A 24813-nucleotide genomic window follows, 5' to 3' on the forward strand; every position below is an offset into this window, starting at 1 on the left:
AGAGCAGAGTCTTTGTCTTTCTTAACCACTGCTCTATTCCTAGTGCTTGACAGATAATAGGCAGTGTGTAAATATTTGTTGTAGATGCCTATACAACAGTGTGTAAGTGTTGGATGGATGACTGTACTACATGTGTGTAATGGGTGTTGTATAGGCATCCATGTTGTATGTGTAAATATTTGTTGTAGATGGATGCTATAAGAAAAGGTGTTGAGAGTTGGGAACACTTGCACTAGTCATGGTTTAAAAAAGTATTTGGAGAAAAAGAAGTTTGTGTATGTGTTGTGCATCTGATTAAAGCATACCAGCAATGGATTTAGATCTGTTTGATGCCAATGTGTCATTTGAGAGAAAGAACCTAAGGTGAATTCAAGTTTTGTGCCTGCGTGAGTAGTCAGAAGGGTATAGAAAGCTGCAGAGCTCTTTATTTTTGCAGAGAACACAGTCTTGATGTTAGGTAGAGTGAAACAAGGGAGTGAGGTGACCCCATTTGGGTCTATATTTGTTTGTTAGGGTAACATTTGAACATCTATGTATGATCACTTTGTTGGACAACCATATAACAAATAGAGAAACTCTGATACACCAAAAAAATATAAAATTGAATTTTATCAGTTGGCACCCCAATGGCCATTTTAAACCTGCTCTAACTCTGCTATCCCTTCTAGATTGGTGAAATGACAAAATAGGAAACATGGGTCCTTATTGTTTGCTATGACCAAGTTGTCAGGAGAGTTTAATATCCTTACTCAGTAAGTTCCTTATTTAGTGATTTAGAATTATTAGCAGAGATAAATTTGAAAACAAAACAAAGTAGCCACAGAATTAGACCTATTTAGTAATCTCAAGCTAGCTCTCAGTATGAACATGTGTAAATAATCACATACTCGTGTGCTGGTGCCATATGTAAAGGACAGGACAGACTAGTCGTTTTAATATGAGGTGTGAGTCAGTCACTTGAAGTAAAATTCCCTTCTGTTTTTATGCTATCTGTAGACTAAATGACAATTGAATGAACTCAAAAACTTCAGTATGTGTTAAAGCTAGGCTTCTATAGCTGATGTAGATGGTCATTAACTGGCAGTGGTAGTGGGCCAACTTCAGCACTAAGTTGCTTCGCTTTAAAATAATTTTTAGGCTTACTAAATATTCATGAAAAGTTAGAAAGATTGGCCATAGTTATTCAAATATTTATTGAATAATCAAATACATTAGTGTAGGAATTTTGTCTTAGTCATTAAATTTAACTAGGTTTAGTCAACTTAAGAAATAACTGATAAAAAGAATATTAGGAAATATTGTTTGTAATTTGAGGGTAAGGAAAGTCTTCATCAAGACCCAAAATGGATTTGTCTTTTTAAAAATTAATAAATTTGACCACATATAAGACATTTAAAACTTCTTTATGGAAAGTACAATAAACAAAGGTTGAAAGATAAGTATCAGACAGGAGAAAATACTTGCAACATATGTAACATGATACATTAAAGATACATAAAAAGATACATACAAAACAGAATGAAAAAGACAATCCAGTAGAACAGTGGACAATCCAATGAACAGAAAATTAGAGAAGAGCAGTTGCACCGTATACAAAAATTCACTGAGAATGGATCAAAGACCTAAATTTAAGAACTAAAACACTAAGACACTTGGAAGAAAACAAAATCTCAATGGTATTAGAGTTCGCCATGATTTCTTGAAATATGATACCAGAGCACAGGCAACAAAAGAAAAAAATAGGCACATTGGACTTCATCAGTATTAAAACCTTGTACATCAAAGGGAGTGAAAATGCAATTCATAGAATGAAAGAAAATATTTGTAAATCATGTATGTACCTTGTACATCAAAGGGAGTGAAAATGCAATTCATAGAATAAAAGAAAATATTTGTAAATCATGTATGTTGATAAGAGATGAATGAATATATGTAGAAGTCCAGCTCAACCATGTGAAGCAACACAGTTCATAAATGGGCAAAGGACTCGAATAAACATTTCTGCAAAGAAGATATTCTGGTGGCCAGTAAGCACATGAAAAGATGCTCAATCTCCTTAGTCATTAGGGAAATGCAATTCAAAAACCATAATGAAATACCACTTAATACCCATTAGGATGACTATTATAATTAAAAAATGGAAATAGGTGTTTTGGAGGGTGTGGAAAAATTGAAACCCTTGTACATTGTTGGTGGGAATGTAAAATGATGCTGCTACTCTAGAATACAGTTCAGCAGTTCTTCAGAAAGTTAAACATAGAATTATGTGTAGGATCCAGCAATTCCATTTCTAGATACATACCCAAAAGAAAAGCAGAGACTCAGAACGTGCTTACATGCGGGTGTTCCTGGTAATTCACAACAGACAAACATTAGATAGAAACAATCAAGTGTTCAGCAGATGAAAGGATACGACGTGATACATAGACTAACAATACAATATTCAGCCTTGAAAGGGAGTGAAGGCTGATACATGCTACAACGTGGATGAACTGCTACATACATGCTACAACATGGATGAACCTTGAGAATATTACATGAAATAAGCCAGGAGCAGGACACATATTTTATGATTCCACATACACAAGGGTACCTAGAATGGGCAAATTCACACAGACAGAAACTGGAATAGTAGTTACCAGGGACTGTGGTGGTGTCCGAGGTGGGAGTGGGTGTTAAGTTTCTGTTTGGGAAGATGAAAATGTTCTGGAGACGTATAGTGGTGATAGTTGCACAGAAATGTGGATGTACTTAAAGACACTGCATTATACTTGTAAAATAGTTAAAATAGTAAGTTTGATGCTGTGTATACTTTACCAGGATAAAAACAATGCAAGAGAAAGATTGCCAGTGCATGTTGAAAATTACTAGGAGGATATTTTTCACTCTTGAGACTAATGACAACAATTGAATGTTGGGAAGCACAGTATGTGGGAGTGTGTAAGTGGGTCTTGCTAGTATGGGATGTCACTTTAGCAAAATCTGTTGGAAGTTGCTTCTCTTTTGTATGTATTAACACAAAGATTTTCTCAGTTGAATAAAACAAGTTAAAGGATACTTTCTGTTATAAAACAGCATATTTATGTACATTTATAAATGCATTGAGTTCTAGAAGGATATATGAGTAAAAATACTCATGAATTTAAAAATTAAAGTCACAGATTTAGGTGTTGTCACCTACCCACCTTACGGTTTTTTCCTACTACACTTACGTACCTCTTCATAATCTGCTGTTTCCCATGTAACACCACTATTACAAAATAGATAAAGCAGGCTGCCTTTGTAGCAGTAATTTGAGTTTCATGTGTTCCCATGTCCTGCTCAGTATTAGAGCAACTGTCAAAACACAACACCAAAGTAATGATTAGAAGTAAACTTATTACTAGTATCATTTTAGATCTGTATATTGAAAAGGATTTGACATACCAGAAAAATATAGGTAATAAATAAAGTTTGACTTTAGTTTATGCTCTTTACAGTAGTTTGCAAGGGTACCTATAAGAAGAGTTGAAGTGATAATATTTTAAACCCTAGAAAGAGGTTATAGCAACAGATTTTTATGCTTGTAGTCTTTGGTAGGCTGCCCTGCCCCAGCAGAATTTGGAAATACAAGTGAATAATTTATAATTATAAAGCATTAAGAAGTTTTGTCTCTTAAATACGTACAATTTAAAATCAAAGGGTGACATTTACAGCATATATCAAATAATTGGTCAGAGATAAACAAGTCACAGAAATGTCAAATGGGAGAGTGAAGGAAATTTTAAAATAGCTTAGGAAGAGATCACAAAATATCCTTTGAAAGATCATAGGCACACACAAGTCAACACTAGAGCTAAAACCAGATATTATTCCATTACTAAAGAGTGATTTTGAAAGACCATTTAAAGTAGGAGTATCCAATCTTTTGGCTTCCCTGGGCCACATTGGAAGAGGAAGAATTGTCTTGGTCCACACATAAAATACACTAATGATAGCTGATGAGCTTTTTAAAAAATTGCATGTTTTAAGAAAGTTTACAAATTTGTTTCGAGCCACATTCAAAGCTGTCCTAGGCCTCATGTGGCCTGTGGCCCATGGGTTGGACGAGCTTAATCTATAGTAGTCTAGGTTTCCTTAATGCTTGGAAAAGTTTGCATTGAAGCAATGAGAGTAGGGCTGATACTCTTCAAGAGCAGAAGAATGCATTGAACTGACTTTTTAGTGAGAAACACTACATTCTTAACGTAAATTCATTCTTTGTGTTTAGCTGTTTTCAAAGATGTGGATTTTCTGTTTATGTTCAGTTTGTTGCAAACATGTAAAACATGTTATTAAGCATATTAGCCTCATATCCTAACAAATTAGCCTAAAAGGTTTCAGACAAATGAAGTTGTTAATTAAAATTATGTATTTGTAGGCCAGGTGCGGTGGCTCACGCCTGTAATCCCAGCACTTTGGGAGACTAAGGCAGGTGGATCACGAGGTCAGGAGATCGAGACCATCCTGGCTAACACGGTGAAACCCCATCTCTACTAAAAATACAAAAAATTAGCTGGGCGAGGTGGCAGACACCTGTAGTCCCAGCTATCGGGAGGCTGAGGCAGGAGAATGGTGTGAACCCAGGAGGCGGAGCTTGCAGTGAGCTGAGATCGCGCCACTGCACTCCAGCCTGGGTGACAGAGCAAGACTCCGTCTCAAAAAAAAAAAAAAAATTATCTATTTCTATACTAAAGTACACTGATTTTTTTTTTTTTTTTTAGTTATTCCAAAGTTTTGTTGCCTTTGTGTTTACAAAAGGTGGTTTGAGTTATTTTTATAAGATTATTTAAAATAAGTTTAAGTTAAATTTGTCTCTACATAGTGTTTGTTACTTAGCTTTATGAATATAGCATAAAATGAACTATTGATCGTTTTGTTTGACTGTTACATCAGTGGAAGCATAAGGCCTACCTTCCCAGCATTATCAGGTTTTTTTTTTTATTGTTTAGCATTATCAGTTTTGAGGCCAATAAAGATGATTGGCCTAGAAGTTAAATGCGAATGCATGTGTACATGCTTCTGTTACCTGTATTGAAGAATGCTGTCATTAACTGGCACCCAGGCAACAAGTGTATGTTGATGCCATTTTGGTGCCAAGTCCTGTTTTCTACAAGGGCTACAGAGAAAAGTACAAGGCCCGGCATGGTGGCTCATGCCTGTAATCCCAGCACTTTGGGAAGCCGAGATGAGCAGATGAGTTGAGGCCAGAAGTTCAATACCAGCTTGGCCAACATGGTAAAATCCCATCTCTACTAAAAATAAAAAAAATTCGCTGGGTGTGGTGGCACGCACCTGTAATCCCAGCTGAGGCAGGAGAATCACTTGAACCCGGTAGGCAGAGCCAAGATCATGCCACTGCACTCCAGCCTGGGTGACAGAGAACGACTGTATCTCAGGAAAGAAAAGGTACAACACAAATCCTCTCCCGAGGAAGCTCATGTTCCTAGTACAAAGGAGGGATAATAAATGTTATGTAATTGAAGATACTGAGTAATATGGTAGATTTGTGTAAGGGCACTCCAAACCAAAGGGGAGGGGCACCCAACCAACACTTTAAATATAAAACTTCTACCTTTTATACTATTTCAGTGATAAAAGTAAAACTACCTCCCAGAATAGCATTTTATGTTTGGATTATTAAACTCACCTATTAGTATTATACATGTAGATTGAGGCATGTAACATAAGAAATATGTGAATAACTTGCAACATGCTTTGGAAGGACGTTTGTATGTGTGTCTTTGGTTGAGAGAGCGGAGCAATAAAAAAAGTGTAAATATAGCATGCTGAAGACCTCTATGGATAAAAGATTTCGCTTCTGTCCCTGATCGTATCTTTATTCATTTCAGTTCTCCACATTGTGCTATATTTTTTCAATTTTGCTTTATGTTTTTCTTTTGTTTTTAAACTTAAAAGGAACCTTGGAGGTTCTCCAGTCTTTTTGCATAAACAGCAAGTAGTGCCAGAATCACACATAGAACTTTTACAAGTTGTTAGATATGCCCAGTAGATGTGGCTTGGAGCCCAGGTATGTGTTTTGTTTTTTAACTTTAGAAGTGATTCCGATGAGCAGTCTGTTGAGGACTAATACCTTTATTAAAAGGTTTAATAAAATCAAACCTTTTCATAGAGCAATTCTGGCCTTCAGAGATGTCACTTGCCCAAGAGTCCCATAAATACTAAGTAGGATCAACTGGTTTCCACACTACTCAACTATAATTCCCCAAAACTGCAAAAGAAGTCTATCCTTGGGGTAAATAAACAGAAATTAAGGATGTTGTTGTTATTTTTTGTTAATGATGATGTGTATTTGTTTTTTATTTTGGAGTGTTTTCCCTTTTGCTTGGCTTGATGAGCAACACTGACGGATTTTTAATTTTTATTTTTAATATTTCATGTCTCATAGATTTGGTAGCACCAAATAAAATTGTAAACACCTTGCACTTTCTTCTCCAACTTGTTTCTGTTAAAAGCAGAAGAAAATTTACAGAAATAACAAAGAATGAGGATAATTTCAGGGGGATATTAATACTAGTTTAATTCATGCAGTAAGTAGATATAAAGAGTTTATTTCATTATTAATATTAATCAGGATGCCCCCAAGTTGTGTGTGAAAGAACCTTTAAGAGGGATGTGATCTGGAGAATACTGCTAATATACTCTATAATTGATTGCCCCATAAAATACAATAGCTGACAGCAGTTTTTTGTTTTTTGGTTTTTTTAGACAGGGCCTCACTCCCATTGCCCAGGATAGATTACAGTGGCTCAATCATGGCTTGCTGCAGCCACGACTTCGTGGCTCAGGTGATTCTCCCACCTCAGCTTCCTGAGTAGCTGGGACCACAGGCGCAGGCCACCACAACTGGCTAATTTTTTGTATTTTTAGTAGAGACAGGGTTTTGCCATGTTGCCCAGGCTGGTCTTGGAAATCCTGGGCTCAAGCAGTCACCCATCTCAGCCTTGCAAAATGCTGGGATTATAGGCATGAGCCACCACATCCATCTGACAGCAGAATTTTTGCAAGGAAAACATTTATTGTTTTATTCGAGTTTCTTTATGCTTGTCTATGAATCCAGAACAGCAAAGCTGAAAATAATAGGCAGTCTGCTGGATTCAAGCACCCTCCTTTAAAAGTGTATACCCTTACGCAAATAAAAATATCTTAGTCCTTCTGAGTTCGTCATGGTTAATCAACACATTTTTGAAATGTACTTAAATCAGCTGTGAGATCCACACTTTAGAGAGCTATTATCCCTAGTTCTTTCGACCATTATAGTAGTGTAAAAAGACTCATAGGGGAGTCTGTTTTCAATAAGCTTGCTGGTACTGTATATATGATCTTGAAAATCTTAAAGAAATAGGTTGTTTCTAGTTTTGTACTAAAATAAAGCAAACAGAGTGCTGTTATGATAGTCTTTGAATATTTCTCCTAATTTACATATATCTGAGTTTCACTGAGGGTGTGTACCTAAAGGAGAATTACTGGGTCATGTAGTGTTTGTGTCTTCAACTTTCTAAATAATGCCAAATTACTTTCCAGTGTGGTTATATCAATTTATTATCCATCAGAAATGTTAAGTAAATGTTCTCATTACTCTTTGCCAACATTTGATATTGTCTGACTTTAAAATTTTTGCATTATGGTGAGTGTAAAGGGATATGTCGCTTTATTTTACATTTTCCTGATTCTGAAAGAAGTTGAGCATCTTTTCTTGAATTTCCTAGGCATTCAAGTTCCTTCTTTGAAATAATGTCTTCTGTACATTTTTCTATTGGGCAGTTTGTCTTTTTTGACTTATAGAAATTCTTTAGTCTGATTACCACTACTTTGAATATAATTGTTTTGCTTTTTGTAACTTTACACATCTGCTTGGTATTATGAATACCTTTCTACATTTTCCTCTAATAGTTTTAAAGACTTAAATGCCTACACAGAAGTTCAGTCTACCTTTAACTGGCTTTGTTTTAAATGTAAGTTTTTATATTTGGCAGGGCATGTCCTGCTGGCAGTGTTCTTTTTCTTCAGGATATGGAATCTTCAGGATTTATGTTACTAGCTTGTCAAATAGTATTAACAGTGCTCTTGGGGCTTTGATTACAGTTACATTAAATCTGTATAAATAATTGAAACAACAGCTTTCAAATAATTTTCCATGCATATTTTATACATCCTTTATTTCTAAATACTATGAGGTGGGTTGTTTTTACTATTAAAGTGTCCTTTTTAATTTTAATAATCTTAAAATGAAACAAATAGCTCATTGCCTTATATATTGAATTAGAAAAGGGAAGTATGTAGTTACAAAACTCAGTTATTAAGTATAAAAGTCTCTTCTCATCACATCTTTAGCCCATTCTGGGTGTAACCACCTTGGTACTTGTCCTGATTTGTATTAAGACCAATGTCTTATTGAGGTAGGTTGTTACTGTGGCCATAAACATTTTTCACCTTATTTCATGAGATATAAATTAAATCCTGTAGAATTATATTGTCCTTTTATCCTAATGGAAGCTTATTTGAATGTGTGGTTAATAAATAATTATCTCTGAGGTAGCATTGCTGGTAGACAGATTGGTACTTTTCAAATCAGATATGGGTATGATTTACCAGGTTTTATGGCTTCAGGTTATCTAACCTTTCTTGTTCAGCTTTCTTACCTATGAAATAGGGTGAGAAATGTCTAAATCATTATTCTAGTCACTTGAATGTTTACTGAGCATTCTCTGTGCACTCCAATGTGTAAGGGTTAAATGAGATTACCTAGGTGCCTGGCACATGAGAGGTGTTCTTTTGATGTTTGTTCCAATTTTCTCTATTCAAATAATTTTTCAGGCTTATTATCTTTTTATTTAGAATCTACATCAGGAGACAAATCCGTATCACATTCTTGCACAACTCCTTCCACGTCTTCTGCCTCTGGACTGAACCCCACATCTGCACCTCCAACATCTGCTTCAGCGGTCCCTGTTTCTCCTATTCCACAGTCACCAATACCTCCCTTACTTCAGGACCCAAATCTTCTTAGACAATTGCTTCCTGCTTTGCAAGCCACGCTGCAGCTTAATAATTCTAATGTGGACATATCTAAAATAAATGAAGGTAAATCTTCATAACAGTTTTTTAAAAATTTATTTGCATTGTGCAAAGTTATGTAAGTAGTAAAATCCCCAACTTAGGAATGGTCTTTGTTTTCTTTTGAATTTTTTTTTTTTTTTTTTTTTTTTTTTTTTTTTTTTTTTTTGAGACGGAGTCTCGCTCTGTCGCCCCGGCTGGAGTGCAGTGGCGCAATCTCGGGTCACTGCAAGCTCCGCCTCCCGGGTTCACACCATTCTCCTGCCTCAGCCTCTCCGAGTAGCTGGGACTACAGGCACCCGCCACCACGCCCGGCTAATTTTTTGTATTTTTAATAGAGACGGCGTTTCATCGTGGTCTCGATCTCCTGACCTCGTGATCCGCCCACCTCGTCCTCCCAAAGTGCTAGGATTATAAGCGTGAGCCACTGCGCCCGGCCTCTTTTGAAATTTATAGTTGAACTTTTTTTTTTTTTTTTTTTTTTGTGGTTTGGAAATTTATATCCACTGTAGTTTAAGACTATTGGTAGTATAATTGAGTTAGTGGTGCTTGGATCTTGTGTATATTTTTCAATACTTGTTATGTGTCTAGTAGTTACTGCAGATAAGCCATTCTATGTACTTAATGTGTATGGTAAAATTTTACATTAAAACAACAGAGCATTTGTTGAAATTGATATAAAAACTTCTGGTATGTTTCTAAAAAACCTGTATAAATAATTACTCAGAATATTTAAAATATGCTAATTACTAGAAAAGTAGGAATTCAGGTAGCTACTTAAAATACTTTTAAAAAATTCTGAGAAGAGAGGAGATAGGTACTAGATAAAATATTGCCATTTTTTCCTGGTGAATTGCATTATTTAATTCCAGCCTTTTCAGTAATGCTACTTATGTTTCAGAATATTTAGGCAGCCACTTTGAAAAAGTCTGAATAAAAGTAGATGTGGTTTTAATTTGGAAACTATTCACATTCACACGTTAATTCCTAAGAGCACTGCAAAATTTTCTGTTGAAAATGATAAATTTTTAGGCCAAGGCGGGTGGATCACCTGAGGTCAGGAGTTTGAGACCAGCCTGACCAAGATGGTGCAACGCTGTCTCTAATAAAAATACAAAAGTTAACCAGGCGTGATGGCACATGCCTGTAAATCCCAGCTACTCCCAGCTGAGGTACGAGAATTGCTTGAACCCAGGAGACGGAGGTTGCAGTGAGCTGAGATGGTGCCTCTGCACTCCAGCCTGGCTGACAGAGCAAGACTCCATCTCAAAATAAATAAATAATAAAATGATCAATTTTTGTGTACATTTTCACATAATGTACTTAAAAGTAGTGTTAAGTGGTTAAGTTCTTATCCTAAAAATAAAGCTATCTCAGGCTAGTTGGTCATTAGTCTGTTCCTACTGTCCTTAATTTTTTTGTATTTTTATTTTATTCTCTAACCACACAGTTCTCTTGTGTGGTAGGTAAGTGTTTTATTTAGGCAAAGTGGGGCTTTTAGATAGTTTGAGGAGGCCAGATGCAGTGGCTCATGCCTGTAATTCCAGCACTTGCCGAGGCTGGTGGACCACTGAAGCCCAGGTGTTTGAGACCAGCCTGGGCAACATGGTAAAACCCCATCTCTACTACAAATACAAAAACTTAGCCAGGTGTGGTGGTGAACGCCTGTAGTTCCAGCTACTTGGGAGGCTGAGGTGGGAGCATAACTTAAGCCTGGAAGGTGAAGGCTATGGTGAGCTGTGATTGTACAACCCTGTCTCCAAAATAAATAGTTGAAGAAATAATAGTTAATGTCAATAATAAAATATCTTACACATCAAAAATACATGGTATTTCTAAATACCTTTTTTTTTTTTTTTGAGATGGAGTTTTTGCTCGTTGCCCAGTCTGGAGTGCAATGGCGTAATCCTGGCTCACTGCAACCTCTGCCTCCCAGGTTCAAGCAATTCTCCTGCCTCAGCCTCCCTAGTAGCTGGGATTACAGGCACCTGCCACTATGCCCAGCTAATTTTTTGTATTTTTAGTAGAGATGGGGTTTCACTATGTTGGGCAGGCTGTTCTCGAACTCCTAACCTCAGGCGATCCACCTGCCTCAGCCTCCCAAAGTGCTGGGTGTTAGCTACCATGTCTGGCCAATACTCCCTTTTTTGTATCCATTTTTAGATTATTAGGATGGATCTTGATGTAGGATTTGAATGGCCAGCTTGTCTAAAAAGGCAGTCACATGAAATAGCAATCGTTTATCCAGTGAATTCCATATAACATACTGAACAGTCACATACTAATAGGTTTCTGATGTAATCGGAAGTTCCTGTGAACACTCGTTAAATTTTGTAGAGAGACTTTGTTCAGGTGATCATCTTAATTAGTGTAAAAGAAACTCTGTTGGTTTACCTTTATTGTAAACCCAGTAAGTTTCTTTTTCTCTGCCTCAGATCATTTCACATCTTGGGACCCATTGTATTACTCCTACCTAGTAGGCTTTTATTTTGAGAGTTCTAGGTGGAAATATTTGTTTCTTGTGGGTTCTCTTCCTTGTCAGGTTGTTACTAATGCCACATAAGCCTCTTGTTTTTATATGAATGTATGAAATAATATGTTTTTAGTTCTTACAGCAGCTGTGACACAAGCCTCACTGCAGTCTATAATTCATAAGTTTCTTACTGCTGGACCATCTGCTTTCAACATAACGTCTCTGATTTCTCAAGCTGCTCAGCTCTCAACACAAGGTATTCTTACTCATCTTAGATATCTCTAGAATGGTATCTTGATTTTGTTTTGGAATTAATAGCCCTTTTTTATATTTAGTTTTTTCTTTTCTTTCCTTTTTTTTTTTTTTTTTTTTTAGTTTTTTAAGAGATTAGCTACAATAATTTTGGTTTTTTTTTTGGTAACACTGGCATATACAGTAGTATTTTTATTTCCTTTCTTTTTAGATGAAGCAAGCTTTGACATTTGTCTTAAGGTATTGCCATCAAATCTGTAATTATTTAATACAGTATTTAATTCAGACTTTGTTATTAATGAGTTTTTTTATGCCAAAGCTAAAAGTAAACTATGATGTGCCATATATCTTTGTGAAACATTGCATGTATTTGAAGAGTTGAAGTTTGGTTCAGATTGACGTTAGATGTTTTTTGACTGGATAATATGGAAATGCTCATTTTCTGCCTTGAATTAGATATCCCTCTTCATGAAGGTATCCAAATGGAGAGAGATACACATAGGAGCAAATGGGAAGTGAAAGGGTCACTTTGTCAGAAAGCTGATAAACAGCAGGAATGCCTTGTCTGGAATGGAAGTATAATGGTGCAGAGACTCTTGCAACCCTCTGGCTAGCCTCATGAGCAGGAGACTGCGTGGGATACCTGGGCCTAAATGTAGAATAAGAAAGAAGAAATAAGGATGGTGAGGAGGCCTTCCATGTGAGAATAGGTTCAGGCCTACCTTCCTGTTACAGCCACATAAAGGAGAGTGGGCCACACTGGGTGTGCTTACCTCTGAACACACAGCTCACTTAGTCAGTGTGGCCCAGTGAGAAGGTCAGATTCTGATTTATTCCATTAAGTGTTCTCTGGGTAATATGGGGGTGGGGGGTTTAGAGTGATACAAATATCTTTGCCACATATATTACAAAGGACTTTAGTTTTTTGTTCTGTTTTGTTTTTCTTTAAAATTAATTGTTTCCCTTTTTTACAGCCCAGCCATCTAATCAGTCTCCGATGTCTTTAACGTCTGATGCGTCATCCCCAAGATCATATGTTTCTCCAAGAATAAGCACACCTCAAACTAACACAGTCCCTATCAAACCTTTGATCAGTACTCCTCCTGTTTCATCACAGCCAAAGGTATGTCACCTTTGAGGGACCTTTGGGAAAGAAACTACTTACTTTTGGAAAGTCAGTAACATTTTAGAATCTGTTATAGAAAAAGCCCTCCGAGAATGAGGTGTAGTGGTGGAATGAATGACAGGTATGATAGTAGATGCAGCCTAGAATTTCTCAGTTCACTGAGGGATAGAGAGGGGCTTTGAATCTGTGCTACTTTAATACACCATCTGAGTCTGTTCCCTAATGGTTTTGGGATTTGTCACATGGAGAGTGAGATAAAGAGGATATACTGAGTCTTAATATTTGTAGAATTTTCAAACTCCAAAAGACATGAATGAACATGTTTTCCAGCGACTTTTCCATATTTGTATTTCAAAAATGAGGCAGTTTCTGTGCTAAGAACTTAATGTATGTTTAATTTTCACATCATGAGAATCACTTGCTTTATTTAATAGATGAGAAAATCAAACTCTCAAGTTTCTGTGGTAGAGTCAGAATTTGAAACCTAGGTGTTTGTGAATACAGGGACCAATTTTACTAAGCTTATATTGCCTGTATTTGTCCCAGCAGAATCTTACATGGTTGGCCCCATAGGTGCAGTTAGAAAATTGCTGGTCTAAATGGTAAATGTAGGGGGAATTTCTTTTGAGTAGTTTTGGAACAGTAGGCTGTTTCAAACTTTTTAATGCCAAATAATTCTTTGTAAGGTCTTAAGCAGAAGCCCAAAAATAAAAATGCATTGAAATATAACGTGAAAGAGGTGGCTGGTCAGCTTTTAAAGTCTTCTCGTTTGTTCATCCCTTCCCTACCTTGGCCATTGATCATTGCATGTTTTAGGGTCAATTTAGATTGATTTTTAAAATTCCAAGTTACAGTTGTTAGTTTATTATGCAGTTCTTATCATTTGCCAGTATTTTAAGGAGGAAAGAATTAAAATGTGAGTTTCAGCAAAAGAGATGTTATTTTTGGAGCTTAGAACTTGTCTTCAGGGTGGTATTTTAAGAGTATAGTAAATAGTGGTTAAAAGTGAAATAAGTGGTAGTATTGGTTTTATAGTCACTTGTAAACTGAGCATTTCAACTCCTTTAAGCAGGCCGGGTGTGGTGGCTCACAGCTATAATTACAGCACTTAGGAGGCCAAGGCGGGAGGATTGAATTAGGCCCTGGGCAATATAGCAAGACCTCATCTCTACAAAAATAATTTGAAAATTTGCTGGGGGAGTTCGAGGCAGGCGGATCACTTGAGGCCTGGAGTGTGAAACAAGCCTGGCCAACAGGCAAAACCCGATCTCTACTAAAAGTACAAAAATTATCTGGGCGTGCTGGCACAGACCTATAATCCCAGCTACTCAGGAGGCTGAGGCATGAGAATCACTTGACCTGGGAAGTGGAGGTGCAGTTGAGCCAAGATCACGCCACTGCACTCCAGCCTGGGCAAAAGAGTGAAACTCTGAAAAACTTTCTTGGGCATGGCAATGTGCACTACTCAGGAGGCTGAGGTAGGAGAATCACCTGCGCCTGGGAATTCAAGGTTAGAGTGAGCGAAGATCACGTCACTCTGCACTCCAGACTAGGCAACCAGATTAAGACCCTGTCTTAAAAAAAAAAAAAAAATCCTTTAAGCAGGTAGCTGTTCGTTTTTTGTGTTCCAAAAACTTCTTCAAGTTGCTTTTAAAATAATTGAACATTTGAGCTTTTATGTAGTGCTTGCTAAAATGTTCTTTATAAGACTTGACTAGAATTGATAGGTAATATTCAGAAGTTAAGCAGGACATTCCGAATTTGTTAGGGAGAATTATTAATCATATCCCCTCACCCTACCAAAAGAAAAACAGCAGTCAGGTGTGACTTAATCACAAAGGACTCCATCTGCCTTTGTGCCTCAATTTAGAGCTTATATTTTAAACTGCTTTTCTCTATGTGGCTTCTGAATATAATACATATCCTGATTGGCAGTCATGGACTTCAGTCTACCTCTGTAGAGTAACACCTCTTTGAAAAACTCTGATGTTGAACTTTATATGGGCCATAACTCATATTTCTCCATATCATTAAAATCTAAGCATCCATATGTCTATGATGTGGTAGCATACATATTTACTTTTATTGATATAAAAGTAACAGTAAATCAGAAGAGATAATAATGTATTGGAAAGAAAACTGAGCTGTAAAGGAGGAGAACTAGTTTCTTAGACTGGTTTGATAGGGAAGTAATTTTATGACCTTGGGCTTTTACAAAGAAATGAGATGTAAGTTTCAGAACTTTGACTGTCTTCTTTAAAACACCACATTTTACGTGTTTTAAGACGATTACCTAGATTTTGGGGGGAGAGATGTGAATTAGATTTGGAGACCATCTCACCAGATTTTGACATTTCAGGTTAGTACTCCAGTAGTTAAGCAAGGACCAGTGTCACAGTCAGCCACACAGCAGCCTGTAACTGCTGACAAGCAGCAAGGTCATGAACCTGTCTCTCCTCGAAGTCTTCAGCGCTCAAGGTAGGTTGATATTGTATATTGACACCACATTGTTTTATTTAATGATGGTACACTGCATTGTTTGAATATTGTATCTGTAAAATAGAACTTAACCTTAAACTCCATGAATACCCTAAAGTAGGCTTATATGTTGTAAAATTTACAAAGACAAACCTGTATACAAGAGGGTAGGTTGTTGTGTCTAGTAGTGAAGCCTGGGTTATTTTGAAGAAAGTGGCTCTTTAAAATTTTACACAGTACAATATGTTGGGGCTAAAGATTTGTGATACTTGTACCAGAAAGGCACACGATTTTACAATATTTGTTGGAATTACCTTACTTTTTAACCTCCTGATAGCAGTTTTGGTTTGAGTATATTGATGAAAGCCAAAGTCTCATATCTAAAACTTGGGCCAATGTTTCCCAACTGGTATATGTCAGGCTTTCCCAATAGCTTAACTGTGACCCTATACAGATGGCTTTTTAGATGGTTCTATATACTGCTGTATTGTGTTAGCACTTTTCTTTGTTCATTAACAACACAACTTTAAGTGACATTTGTTGAATGAATGGTTTTCCTTTGATTGATTTTCCTATTTTTTATTTCATGCTATGAGGTAGCAAAATAATTCACCTGTTGTTTTTATTGTTGTTTTCTAAACAAGCATTTCAGAACTTATACCTCCAAATGAGAGTTGTTCCCTTCAAAATAATCACCTTGGGAAGCTGTCTACTTACTCCAGCAATGTTGCCATTGCTCTGAACATTTTTGGGAAATTCTTCTTTTAAATTGTTTTTAGAGGCTGCAGTATTATTTTAAATATCCTCAGTGATGAAAACTCTTCATCCTTTGGGAGATTTAGTTTTTGGAAATAACTGAAATTCATTCAGAGCCAAGTCTGGTGAAGCAGGTAGGAGATCAACTTGGGTGATTAAATTTTTTGGTTCTCACCACCACATCCCCAACCCTGGCCCAAACCATTTGGCTTTAAAAGAAGATAAAGAATCTCAGAGTGTTATTTTTTTGGTTTTGTTTTGCCACTATGCTTGTTGAGTGCTATCCAATAAAATGTCTGTATTTTGCTTCACATTATTTCACCCTCTGATTCAGCAGTTCTGACGTTGGGAACAAAGGCAATATATATTTTCCCCTTACCTAGATGTATATGAGCAGTCTTCAGATGTGCATTATATCTACAGCTGTTAAAATGTGACTTTTTTTAGTTATATTCTTATTAGTGTTTGTGCTACACAAAGTTAGCAGGTTCTGCTCTCAGATGTGGAGAGTAAAATTTACATTTGACTCTGACGGTAGTGTTAAAAGGGCTTTTTCCCCCAAAGTGTTTTGAGGAATAATATACTTTGGATTGTTAATTCTCTTTATTTGACGTTAAAATAACAGATTTCTTAGGAATTTGGATATCTTTAAGTTAATAAAAGGTATTAACATGCAGTTTCTAGGATAAGGATACCCAGAAACTACTTTTAAACATACTACACATTCAATTCTGTTTTCTAGTAGCCAGAGAAGTCCATCACCTGGTCCCAATCATACTTCTAATAGTAGTAATGCATCAAATGCAACAGTTGTACCACAGAATTCTTCTGCCCGATCCACGTGTTCATTAACGCCTGCACTAGCAGCACACTTCAGTGAAAATCTCATAAAACACGTTCAAGGATGGCCTGCAGATCATGCAGAGAAGCAGGTATGTTACGTACAGCCTAGATTTTACCTTTGGATGATCAGCAAAACAGAACTTAATCAACTAGAAAATCTAATGTGACCACTGAATTCAAGCAATATTTAAAATAATGAATCTCTAACTGTGTAGTCATTTAAAAAATATTTGATATGTATGATAACTTTTCTGGTTTTACAAAATATTTTAACATTATATAGCCGCTGTTGTCAAGTACTCAGCAGTTAGCTCAGTGCTTAATGCCTTATATTTATTTTCTTTACTTCTTAAAACAGCTAAGCAGTGTAGATAGAGTTTTCTCATTTTGCCATTGAAGTCCTTAAGACCAAATAGTGCATAAGACCTTGATCCCAGGGTCACCCAGTTAACAGTGAGTAGCTCAAAGCCAGTGTACTTTTTCCACTCGGCTTCTCTGATAGTCTCAGAATCCATTAGCACTGTTAATCTACTGGCCAAGCGCAGTGGCTCATGCCTGTAATCCCAACACTTTGGGAGGCCGATGCAGGTGGATCACTTGAGGCCAGCCAGGAGTTTGAGACCAGCCTGGCCAACATAGTGAAACCCCATCTCTAACCATAAGTATAAAAATTAGCCAGGCATGGTGGCATGCACCTGTAATTCCAGCTACTCGGGAGCCTGAGGCACCAGAATTACTTGAACCCAGGAGGCAGAAGTTGCAATGAGCTGAGATCGCACCACTGCACTCCAGCCTGGGTGACAGAGTAAGACTGTCTCAAAAAAACCAAACAAACAAAAAAACTGTTAATTTTCTATGACTTTCCCACTGGACTAGCAACTGGAAGTTAGGAAACATTTTTGCTTTGGGGTGAGAGACCTTAGGACATTCCACTTACTGCCATTTGCCCCTTTCTTTTTATCAGATAACTGGCCATCTGGGGTGTTCGAAAGTTTACAGAGAATATGTTGTGTGTCTTATGATGGAGTATAGTGAGGCTCTTGAATCAGTATCTAATACCTGAACTTGCAGAAATGACAATCTCTTTGGCTGACCCAGCATCTTTTATTAAGCACAAATTATGAGTCCTTTCTTAGTGCTGTATTAGCTTCAGGTTGGAAATCCTATTTTCTCCAACTTGGAAGAGAAATATTAAAATAAGTACCTTCCACCCTTAGAGACAGTTTCTTAAAAGAAATTAATTTTCCCCATTAGATTCACTAGCATTTTTGTGTATTTAAGGGAAAAGGATTATTCTCTGATCCTAGTATAAAATTGTACTCAGAAATTTCATGTTTTATTTTGTGTATATTAATGTTTGTTTTGTTCATTTCTTTAATTACAGGCATCAAGATTACGTGAAGAAGCGCATAACATGGGAACTATTCACATGTCCGAAATTTGTACTGAATTAAAAAATTTAAGATCTTTAGTCCGAGTATGTGAAATTCAAGCAACTTTGCGAGAGCAAAGGTAAGTCTTTCACTGAAATATATTTTTATGTTTCTCAAGATTATGGTTCTTAAATCGAACTAAAGATGTAAATCACATTTTATGAAATGTAAAGTTCTCTTTGATACATTGATCACATTCTATCACTGCATTTTCATAATTTAATAATATTTCTCGTGAAGGGATAAAGCCTATCGATTTTCTCTTAACCCATGATGAATGCTTCATTTGACTTTTCTCATAACTCCATAAGCTGCAATAATATATTATTGAAAAAAATGAAATATTGACCACAACTAATTATAAATGTCCTCTCTTGCTGAGGGTGTTTCCATTGAAATTTCAGATTATTTGTCCTTGCATCATCAATAGATGCCTTGAAAAGTATAGGAAGAATTTGTCCAGCAAGTTTAGTGTATCTGCTGTCTTAGTATTTTTCACCTGAACTCGTCTTGCATTTCTTAATATAGTGTTTCACTCAAATAGAATATCTAGGTCACAATAATAATAGCATAGGTATTTTTTTTAATGCCTATTACAGAGTTGAGGACAGACTTGGCAATGGCTTTATGTCCTGTCTGTGCAAGTCACAAAGTTACAGGTAGACTGAATCTTGTCAAGAAACCATAAATACTTAGTAAATACCAAATGTAGTTTATAGTACAACTTGAAAAAGTAAGTTTATTTACAGTTACTAAAATATCTAGAGGTACTCTCTGAGTAACAATTTAGGTTCTTATACTCTCAGATTGCTCTGAAAGTAGTTCTAACATAAACTTCATTTTGGCTTGTTACATCATTAGACTTTTAGGAAATTATTCATTATTGCATCTTAGGAAAACAGTATATACAGTCAAATATCAAGCCAGCCTGATTATGCCTAATTCATGTGTACAGGCAATAAATATTATAGTTCCCAGAAGAGAGGAGTAAAAACAGGAAATATTTTTACGTTCATGGGAATCTGGGTAACTGTGGGGTTTGTGTGTTTCAATTTTTGGTTTTTGGCTTCATTTTTATGTACCTACATCTACATTGAGAATTGCTGTTCTAAATGATTAATCTCTTACACCTGGTTAATTCTACTCTTTACTATATAGTGGGCCAGAAAACATGCAGTATAGGTTTATTTCATGTATAATAGCTGCTGCTTTCTTTATTGTGATGATAGTTTATAAAGTAATACATTTTAAGTCGTTAGAGCCAAGGGAATTATTAAGAAATCGTTAAAAAGGCCGGGCACGGTGGCTAAAGCCTGTAATCCCAGCACTTTGGGAGGCCGAGGTGGGCGGATCACCTGAGGTCAGGAGATCAAGACCAGCCTGGCCAACATGGCAAAACCTTGTCTCTACTAAAAATACAAAAATTAGCCAGGCATAAGGACAGGTGCCTGTAATCCCAGCTACTCGGGAGGCTCAGGCAGGGAGAATTGCTTGAAACCCAGGAGGTGGATATTGCAGTGAGTCAAGATCGCACCCCTGCACTCTAGCCTGGGCAACAGAGCAAGACTCTGTCTCAAAAAAATAAAAAACAAAAAAAGTTGTTAGAAAACTAAAACATCCTTTCATCATCCTGATACTTTAATAGATATTATGTATTAAATGTTTACTTTGTCTTAACTGTAAACCAATTTATAGTTAAATTAATTTTTTTAATTTTTTTGCCTTAATTAGAAATCACTTGTTTTAATTTTAAAAATTACAATTATAAAAGCTTGGGTTTTCTGTAATATTTGTATATATACACAGGTTCTAATGTCTGCTTTTTTTTTTCAGGATACTATTTTTGAGACAACAAATTAAGGAACTTGAAAAGCTAAAAAATCAGAATTCCTTCATGGTGTGAAGATGTGAATAATTGCACATGGTTTTGAGAACAGGAACTGTAAATCTGTTGCCCAATCTTAACATTTTTGAGCTGCATTTAAGTAGACTTTGGACCGTTAAGCTGGGCAAAGGAAATGACAAGGGGACGGGGTCTGTGAGAGTCAATTCAGGGGAAAGATACAAGATTGATTTGTAAAACCCTTGAAATGTAGATTTCTTGTAGATGTATCCTTCACGTTGTAAATATGTTTTGTAGAGTGAAGCCATGGGAAGCCATGTGTAACAGAGCTTAGACATCCAAAACTAATCAATGCTGAGGTGGCTAAATACCTAGCCTTTTACATGTAAACCTGTCTGCAAAATTAGCTTTTTTTAAAAGAAAAAAAAAATTGGGGGGGTTAATTTATCATTCAGAAATCTTGCATTTTCAAAAATTCAGTGCAAGCGCCAGGCGATCTGTGTCTAAGGATACGATTTTGAACCATATGGGCAGTGTACAAAATATGAAACAACTGTTTCCACACTTGCACCTGATCAAGAGCAGTGCTTCTCCATTTGTTTTGCAGAGAAATGTTTTTCATTTCCCGTGTGTTTCCATTTCCCTCTGAAATTCTGATTTTATCCATTTTTTTAAGGCTCCTCTTTATCTCCTTTCTTAAGGCACTGTTGCTATGGCACTTTTCTATAACCTTTTCATTCCTGTGTACAGTAGCTTAAAATTGCAGTGATTGAGCATAACCTACTTGTTTGTATAAATTATTGAAATCCATTTGCACCCTGTAAGAATGGACTTAAAAAGTACTGCTGGACAGGCATGTGTGCTCAAAGTACATTGATTGCTCAAATATAAGGAAATGGCCCAATGAACATGGTTGTGGGAGGGGAAAGAGGAAACAGAGCTAGTCAGATGTGAATTGTATCTGTTGTAATAAACATGTTAAAACAAACAAAAATTGTTATTTTTCTTTTCCTTCGGTCAGTGCACATTAAAATTTGAACTACCTGGGGATTCTTTATCAGAACTGTTCTTGTTGAATATTTATACTTAATTGAAATAATTCCTTAAGGGAGGTTTTGTTTAAAACGTATTAACAGGAAATTGTGTATAAGATATTTAATGAAATAAGAAATTCAACAAGAATGATTAAGTCACTTCCCAAGTGGTTGTCATTTGTTAAACCCTGGTTTACCTGTCTTGCTATTATGACATTTCATTTGGAAGGATGTTTGTGTTGTAGCTAACTGTTCAAGTCTGGTGCTGACTGCTGTTCTTAGCCATCACAAAACGCTAAATTTGTGTAATTGGAGCTTCCTGCTGTTATCTGGAAATAGCAGGAAAGCGCAGCTTTGTATATTGTTTCCTAAAGTATATTAAAATAAAAAAAGAAACTATTGCTACTATAAAATTACCTTGACTTTTTTTTCCTTTGCTAAAGTACTAGTCACATAGCCTTAGCTTCACACTGCCAGTAATGTATCAAATCACAAGGGTTTCCACATGAAAAAAATACTTTCTTCCCCCACAAAAAAACTTTTACCATCAAAATCTTGCCATCTGATTTAGAAAGGTGTTTTTTCTTTTTCTTTTTTTTTTTTAATTGGTTTAGGGTTTTTTGGTGTTTTTTTTTTTTTCTGTTGGGGCAGATAAGTGCTTCCAAAACTGGCAGCACCAAGGGCTTGTTTTTTATGTTAGACATCAATGTCAATGTTACTACATTCTTGGATGCTAACATAAATTTTGAAATTGCTCTTGTGCTTTAAGCATATATTTAAAGTATGGAAGTGAAATGGTCAGACTCTTCAGTAAGCTCAAAAAGTTAACTGTAAGCGATAGTGTTGGTGTTTTCTAAAATACAAAAATGTTCCAGTGTAATTAAAAGGAATTAAAATCTTATACTGGAAGATATTTTCCTGTAATTTAAGAATACTTTTTAAATGTAAGAAAAGACAAATGCCATTAGTTTATTGTCATGTTTATACCTCTGTGAGATTAACATCTGCTGAATTTAATTAGTGCATGTAAATGAAACCCCAAAGAGCTGTGTGTTAAGCTAGAAACCTTACTGTGTCTTTTCTGGAAAGAAATGAGCAATTTGTTTTAATAGGCAAGTGTTTCCTGATCAGATGGCAATTTGTGATTTAGGTAAATTTGAATTTGATTTGCTTATAGTCTACTGGTCTGTGTAGCTATGTTTTGTTTTTTAAAAAAGTTTAAATCCCTAAATGAATTAGTCACATATATTTAGGAGAAGACGCCTAATTTGACATTTCTTAATAGTGAATTTTTTTTTTCTTGAGACGGAGTTTCACTCTTGTTGCCCAGGCTGGAGTGCAATGGCGTGATCTCGGCTCACCGCAACCTCCGCCTCCTGGGTTCAAGCGATTCTCCTGCCTCAGCATTCCGAGTAGCTGGGATTACAGGCAGTCACCACCACGCCTGGCTAATTTTGTATTTTTAGTAGAGATGGGGTTTCTCCATGTTGGTCAGGCTGGTCTCAAACTGCCAACCTCAGGTGATCTGCCTGCCTTGGCCTCCCAAAGTGCTGGGATTACAGGCGTGAGCCACCGCTCCTGGCCAGTAGTGAATTTTTAAACACAGAAAATTTAAAATTTTGTGGAAATATTTTAAATATTGCACCTTACTACAGACATGGTATCCAGCTCCTAACCTTAACTAGGGAATATCTATTAAAATAAGCATAATGTTCTGGACTGGAATATTCCTTATCTAGTTGGCCATGGATTTGAACATGTACCTTGGTTTAGGTAATTTGAAAGTAGAAATACTGAATAGCCTCTAGGGAACTTAAGTGGCTTTTTCCCCCCGTTTTAAAAGATTAGTCTCTATTCAAACTTTTAAAATGTCGTGTTATTGTAACAATATATTTGATGAAAGAAGGTTAGAGACTCCCCTGAAGAACCAGCTTCCCTACGCTTTTTATTTTTCTAACTTGTCTAACCTGATTTTAAAACGACTGCAATTCCAGACTAAAAACATGCTTCAGCCCTGTTTCAAGACATTATGCTTCTTTTAACAGCCCAAATTAGTAGTAGTATTTTTCTTCTAAATCGTTGTTTCACACTTGTAAAATCTTGGGAAGGAGGTTCTTAAAACTTTGCCAGGAATTGTTACCCATTTCCAAAACAGTTTATTATGTTCAAAAACCACCATATCTTTGAGGGACTGTTTTAAAGGGGAGAGGGCAATGCGGGAAATAATTCACTCTGCGCACTGGAACTATTGTAGTTCAGGACTTCCAGCTACTGTATTTAGATGTTGGGTTTGAATATACAGATTTCTTTTCAATACCTGTAAATAACGGCTATATTCTTGTATTTGTACGGGAGTGTACAAAATGACACTGAAAAGTAATAAATATGTTTTGACTATATTGTGCAGTTATTTCAGAACTGTGTTTTGAAAGTCTTAGAATGCATGATTTGCATTTGAGTAAGGAAATTTAAAATACAGATTACTGCTGAAATTTTAATCAGTCGGTGTGTTTCAATAGTCTCTGAAACATTTTAGTGAAAATTCTAACGTAAAGTTGGGATTGTTTAGGTCGTGCTCTAATTTGCGGTACCCTCCTTTTCCTGATCATGACCTTTGATAGTGCCCTGAAGTGCAGCCTGCCTAGATGATCTCATGCAGGCTCTTGGCTCTAAAAACCCCTTCATGTGCTACTTTACATCCCGATTATCTCCAGTCCTGATCTTTTTGAGTTCCCAAAAACAGTCCACTTAGATGCTCTCCTTAACACAGCATGCGCTCCAAAAGGAACTCATGGTTTGTGCCTCAGATTATTCTCCTAGTTTTTTAGTAATTGACACCATCATTGTTAAAGTTGCCCAAAACCCAAATCAAGTCATCCTTTATTTTTTTTCTAACACTCCATATTTAATCCATCAAGACCCACAAGCTCTGTCTTTGAAAATGTTTCCTTAATGTTCACCTCTCTAGTCCAATCCACGATCATCTTTGAACCAAATCCCTGCCACAACCTCCTAACCTTTCTGCTTCTACTCAGATCGCCCAAAGTTCTCTCCACCCCACCTCCGCACACACACAACCTGTTCTCCACCAGGCCGTTCTGTTCATAATCCTGCAATGATTCACACTCAGAATAAAACCCAGAGCTCATACCATGGCTTGCGTGTTCAAGCCCCTGATTATTGCCACGTTTTCTTCGCTGCAGTCTCTCCTTGCGGGTTTGCTTTCCTCTGCCTAAAAAGCTCGTGATAGAAATTGGTACAGCTTGCTGCCCCTGTATCAGTCTCTTCAAAGAGGCCTTTCCTGGGCCAGGTGCAGTGGTTTACCCTTGTAATCCTAGCACTTGGGAGTTCAAGGTGGAAGGATTGCTTGAGCTCGAGTTTGAGACCAGCCTTAGACTTTTTTTTTTTTTTTTTTTTTAGCCTTTCCTGATGGCTCAGACCATCTAAAAGCACCCTCCATCACTCTTTCTTCACTCAAG

General features: G+C 36.5%; 1 protein-coding gene across 29 annotated transcripts in view; it reads left to right on the plus strand.

Moving 5' to 3' along the window:
- Window positions 1-21747, plus strand: part of WAC (WW domain containing adaptor with coiled-coil) — an 86974-nt gene extending 65227 nt beyond the window's left edge. For 10 of the 29 annotated variants that reach the window (XM_055275019.2, XM_055275018.2, XM_063637310.1 and 7 more), the window contains 7 exons: window positions 8878-9123; window positions 11703-11825; window positions 12796-12944; window positions 15307-15425; window positions 16924-17113; window positions 18409-18536; window positions 20291-21747. In XM_055275019.2, coding sequence (XP_055130994.1) covers window positions 8878-9123; window positions 11703-11825; window positions 12796-12944; window positions 15307-15425; window positions 16924-17113; window positions 18409-18536; window positions 20291-20360 — 1025 coding nt within the window. In that variant the 3' untranslated portion in view covers window positions 20361-21747. Of the gene's footprint in view, window positions 1-8856; window positions 9124-11702; window positions 11826-12795; window positions 12945-15306; window positions 15426-16923; window positions 17114-18408; window positions 18537-20290 lie in introns of all 29 variants that reach the window. The other 19 variants (XM_063637300.1, XM_063637311.1, XM_063637306.1 and 16 more) reach the window with 5 other exon arrangements.
- Window positions 21748-24813: the final 3066 nt, after the last annotated feature.

This window comes from Symphalangus syndactylus, chromosome 4 (assembly GCF_028878055.3).
Source record: "Symphalangus syndactylus isolate Jambi chromosome 4, NHGRI_mSymSyn1-v2.1_pri, whole genome shotgun sequence".
Lineage (NCBI taxonomy): Eukaryota > Metazoa > Chordata > Mammalia > Primates > Hylobatidae > Symphalangus > Symphalangus syndactylus.